Genomic DNA, 5,510 nt, shown 5'->3' with positions numbered 1-5,510 from the left:
CACTGGGAGCACTGGGGGTCCTGCAGGCACTGGGAGCACTGGGGGCACTGGGGCTCCTGCAGGCACTGGGAGCACTGGGGGTCCTGCAGGCACTGGGGGCGCTGGGAGCACTGGGGGCTCTGGGAGCACTGGGAGCACTGGGGCTCCTGCAGGCACTGGGAGCACTGCAGGCACTGGGAGCACTGCAGGCACTGGGAGCACTGGGAGCACTGCAGGCACTGGGAGCACTGGGAGCACTGGGGCTCCTGCAGGCACTGGGAGCACTGGGAGCACTGGGGCTCCTGCAGGCACTGGGAGCACTGGGGGCACTGGGAGCACTGCAGGCACTGGGAGCACTGGGGCTCCTACAGGCACTGGGAGCACTGGGAGCACTGGGGCTCCTGCAGGCACTGGGAGCACTGCAGGCACTGGGAGCACTGGGGGCACTGCAGGCACTGGGAGCACTGGGGCTCCTGCAGGCACTGGGAGCACTGGGGGCACTGGGAGCACCGGGAGCACTGGGGCTCCTGCAGGCACTGGGAGCACTGCAGGCACTGGTTGCCCCGTGGCCACTGGTAGCCCCGGAGGTGCCGGCAGCCCTGCTGGCCCTGGGAGCAGCGCTGGCCCCGCTGGCCCCGCGGGGCCGGAGCTGGCGGCGGGCTACCTGTGCGCGGGCTGCGACGTGTACCTGACGCGGGAGCCCTGCGCGCTGTGCGCCATGGCGCTGGTGCACGCCCGCGTGCGGCGGGTGCTCTTCGGGGCGGCGGCGCCTCAGGGCGCCCTCAGCACCCGCTACGCCCTCCACGGCCGCCGCGCCCTCAACCACCGCTACCGCGTCTATGGCGGCGTCGCCCCCCGCGCCTGCGCCCGCCTGCGGCTGCGGGGGGGGCGGGGGGGGGGCGCCCCCCAATAAAGGCGGCAGCGGAGGCCACGGGGGACTGGTGGCGCCGGGGGGGGTGGGGGGAGTGGGGGTCCTGCAGGTACTGGGGGCACTGGGGGCTCTGTGGGTCCTGCAGGCACTGGGAGCACTGGGAGCACTGGGGCTCCTGCAGGCACTGGGAGCGCTGGGAGCACTGGGAGCACTGGGGGCACTGCAGGCACTGGGAGCACTGGGAGCACTGGGGCTCCTGCAGGCACTGGGAGCACTGCAGGCACTGGGAGCACTGGGGCTCCTGCAGGCACTGGGAGCACTGGGGCTCCTGCAGGCACTGGGAGCACTGGGGCTCCTGCAGGCACTGGGAGCACTGGGGGCTCTGGGGGTCCTGCAGGCACTGGGAGCACTGGGAGCACTGGGAGCACCGGGACCACCGGGAGCACCGGGACCACCGGGACCACCGGGACCACCGGGGGCTCTCCGGGGCGGCGGCGCCTCAGGGCGCCCTCAGCACCCGCTACGCCCTCCACGGCCGCCGCGCCCTCAACCACCGCTACCGCGTCTATGGCGGCGTCGCCCCCCGCGCCTGCGCCCGCCTGCGGCTGCGGGGGGGGCGGGGGGGGGGCGCCCCCCAATAAAGGCGGCAGCGGAGGCCACGGGGGGCTGGTGGCGCTGGGGGGGTGGGGGGAGTGGGGGGAGTGGGGGTGCTGGGAGCAGTGCAGGCACTGGGAGCACTGGGAGCACTGGGGCTCCTGCAGGCACTGGGAGCACTGGGAGCACTGCAGGCACTGGGAGCACTGGGAGCACTGCAGGCACTGGGAGCACTGCAGGCACTGCAGGCACTGGGAGCACTGGGAGCACTGCAGGCACTGGGAGCACTGGGAGCACTGGGAGCACCGGGGGCACCGGGAGCACTGGGAGCACTGGGGGTCCTGCAGGCACTGGGAGCACTGGGGCTCCTGCAGGCACTGGGAGCACTGGGAGCACTGGGGGTCCTGCAGGCACTGGGAGCACTGGGGGCACTGGGGCTCCTGCAGGCACTGGGAGCACTGGGGGTCCTGCAGGCACTGGGGGCGCTGGGAGCACTGGGGGCTCTGGGAGCACTGGGAGCACTGGGGCTCCTGCAGGCACTGGGAGCACTGCAGGCACTGGGAGCACTGCAGGCACTGGGAGCACTGGGAGCACTGCAGGCACTGGGAGCACTGGGAGCACTGGGGCTCCTGCAGGCACTGGGAGCACTGGGAGCACTGGGGCTCCTGCAGGCACTGGGAGCACTGGGGGCACTGGGAGCACTGCAGGCACTGGGAGCACTGGGGCTCCTGCAGGCACTGGGAGCGCTGGGAGCACTGGGAGCACTGGGGGCACTGCAGGCACTGGGAGCACTGGGAGCACTGGGGCTCCTGCAGGCACTGGGAGCACTGCAGGCACTGGGAGCACTGGGGCTCCTGCAGGCACTGGGAGCACTGGGGCTCCTGCAGGCACTGGGAGCACTGGGGCTCCTGCAGGCACTGGGAGCACTGGGGGCTCTGGGGGTCCTGCAGGCACTGGGAGCACTGGGAGCACTGGGAGCACCGGGACCACCGGGAGCACCGGGACCACCGGGACCACCGGGACCACCGGGGGCTCTCCGGGGCGGCGGCGCCTCAGGGCGCCCTCAGCACCCGCTACGCCCTCCACGGCCGCCGCGCCCTCAACCACCGCTACCGCGTCTATGGCGGCGTCGCCCCCCGCGCCTGCGCCCGCCTGCGGCTGCGGGGGGGGCGGGGGGGGGGCGCCCCCCAATAAAGGCGGCAGCGGAGGCCACGGGGGACTGGTGGCGCTGGGGGGGGGGGGGGGGAGTGGGGGCGCTGGGGGTGCTGGGGGCGCTGGGGGCGCTGGGGGTGCTGGGAGCACTGGGGCTCCTGCAGGCACTGGGAGCACTGCAGGCACTGGGAGCACTGGGAGCACTGGGAGCACTGCAGGCACTGGGAGCACTGGGAGCACTGGGGCTCCTACAGGCACTGGGAGCACTGGGGCTCCTGCAGGCACTGGGGCTCCTGCAGGCACTGGGAGTCCTGCAGGCACTGGGAGCACTGGGAGCACTGCAGGCACTGGGAGCACTGGGAGCACTGGGAGCACTGCAGGCACTGGGAGCACTGGGGCTCCTGCAGGCACTGGGAGCACTGGGAGCACTGGGGCTCCTGCAGGCACTGGGGGCACTGGGAGCACTGGGGGTCCTACAGGCACTGGGAGCACTGCAGGCACTGGGAGCACTGCAGGCACTGGGAGCACTGCAGGCACTGGGAGCACTGGGAGCACTGGGGCTCCTGCAGGCACTGGGAGCACTGGGAGCACTGGGGCTCCTGCAGGCACTGGGAGCACTGGGAGCACTGGGGCTCCTGCAGGCACTGGGAGCACTGCAGGCACTGGGAGCACTGGGGGCACTGGGGCTCCTGCAGGCACTGGGAGCACTGGGAGCACTGGGGCTCCTGCAGGCACTGGGAGCACTGGGAGCGCTGGGGGCACTGGGAGTCCTGCAGGCACTGGGGGCACTGGGGGCGTTGGGGGCACTGGGGGCACTGGTGGCCCCGGGGATACTGGGAGCACCAGTGGTGACAGCAGGGGTACTGGGAGATACTGGGGACAATGAGAGTTGTGATGTCACTGGGGATGGTGGGGACACTGGTGGTACTGGGGACTATGGGGGCACTGGGGACGGTGGTGGCACTGGGGATACTGGTGCCACTGGGGACACTGGTGATGCTGGAGGTGCTGGAGGTGGTGGTGGCACTGGGGATGGTGGTGGCACTGGGGACACTGGGAAGGGAGAACCCATAAGGACAGTATGGACCAATATGGACCAGTACAGACCAGTGCAAAGCAGTACGGACCAGTATGGTCCATTGCAGGCCAGTACACACCATTGTGGACCAGTACACACCATTGTGGACCAGTACGGTACCGTGTGGTCCAGTACAGACCAGTACAGATGACGTATGGGCCATTGTGGACCAGTACAGACCAGTATGTCTGTACAGACCAGTATGTATGTACAGACCAGTACAGACCAGTATGGTCCAGTATGGACCGGTGTACGGACGAGTGTACAGACAAGTACAGATCACTGTGGACTGGTATGGACCAGTATGGTCCACTGCAGACCAGTACGCACCAGTACAGACCAGTACCGATCATTGTGGACCACTATGGTCCAGTACAGACCAGTACGGAGCATTACAGACCAGTGTGATCCAGTACAGACCAGTACGGATCATTACAGACCAGTACAGACAAGTAAAGACCATTGTGGACCAGTACAAACCAGTACAGACCACTGTGCGGACCAGTGTACAGAGCAGTACTGATCATCGTGGACCAGTGTGGTCCAGTACAGACCAGTACGGTCCAGTACGGATCATTACAGACCAGTACAGACCATTGCGGACCACTATGGACCAGTACGGACCATTGCGGACCAGTACGCACCAGTTCGTCCTCCTCCCCCGCCCCTCGGGGCACGCCGAGGGAGGGGGCGTGGCCTCGTGGCGAAGGGGGCGTGGCCTGAGGGCGGAGGGGGCGCGGCCGAAAAGCGGAGGGGGCGTGGCCACGCGGGGGCGGGCGGAAGGCGCGCGGCCGGCGGGGGCGAACCCCGGGGGCAGGCGGTGCGTCATGACGCAAGGGGGCGGGGCGACGCACGGGGGTGGGCGGGGCGACGCACGGGGTGGGCGGAAGCGGCGGCGGTTGCCGCGGCAACGTGAGGCCTCGCACGGAGCGGGGGGGGGGGGCGGGGGAGGGGGAGGAGGGGGGTTGAAGGGGGGGGAGGGGCGGAGAAGGGGGGAGGGGGTGAAGGGGGGGGAGGGGGTCCTGTGCTGCGGTGGAGGTGCCATATTGGGAAGGGGGAGGGGGGAATGGGGGGGGGGCGTGGGGGAGGGGCTGCAGGGTGGGGGAGGGGGGAGGGGGGAGGGGAGGGGAGGGGGAGGGGAGGGGGGAAGGGGGGGAGGGGGTCCTCTGCTGCTTTGGAGGGGTCATATTGGGAGGGGGGAGGGGGGAAGGGGGGGGCACCATGTTGGGGGGGGGAGGGGCCTGGGGGAGGGGCTGCAGGGGGGGAGGGGGGGGAGGGGGGGAGGGGGGGAGGGGGGGAGGGGTGGGAAGAGGGGGGGGAGGGGGATCTGTGCTGCTTTGGAGGGGTCGTATTGGGAAAGGGGGGGAATGGGGGGGGAGGGGCGGGGTGGGCGTGTGCGGGTGGGGGAGGGGAGGCCACACCCACCCCCCCCACCCCCCCCCAGTGGCGATGCCCCCCCGGGGGGCGCTGGTCCCCGCGCGCTTCCTCCTCCTCAGCGCCCATCTGGTGCTGCTGCTGCTGTGGGCGGGGCCACGGTGAGGGGGCGGGGCCGCGGGGGGCGGGGTCAGGGAGGGGCGGGGCCAGAGGGGCCGGAGGAGGGGGGGGAAGGGGGACACATGGGGGAGTGGTGAGTGCAAGGAGGGGGCGGGGCCACGCTTAGGGGGCGGGGTCAGAGGGACAAGTGGTAGGCGGTGGGTGCAAGGAGGGGGCGGGGCCAGAGGAAGGGGGCGGGGCCAGAGGAGGGGGAAGGGGGACACATGGGGGAGTGGTGAGTGCAAGGAGGGGGCGGGGTCACGGATAGGGGCGGGGTCAGAGGGACACGTGGTAGGCGGTGGG

General features: G+C 70.8%; 1 protein-coding gene across 1 annotated transcript; it reads left to right on the top strand.

Annotated features, from left to right (window-relative positions):
• Positions 1–558: 558 nt before the first annotated feature.
• On the top strand, positions 559–904 carry ADAT3 (adenosine deaminase tRNA specific 3; the record flags this gene model as incomplete). The annotated part of the gene is made up of 1 exon (XM_082501039.1): positions 559–904. A coding segment is annotated over one exon (334 nt), but the record flags the coding sequence as incomplete, so codon positions are not given.
• Positions 905–5,510: the final 4,606 nt, after the last annotated feature.

Source organism: Vanellus vanellus (assembly GCF_965231255.1).
Source record: "Vanellus vanellus genome assembly, contig: HAP1_SCAFFOLD_1808, whole genome shotgun sequence".
Classification (NCBI taxonomy): Eukaryota; Metazoa; Chordata; class Aves; order Charadriiformes; family Charadriidae; genus Vanellus; species Vanellus vanellus.
Note: the sequence above shows the minus strand (reverse complement) of the source record. Positions and strands in the feature narration are given on the sequence as shown.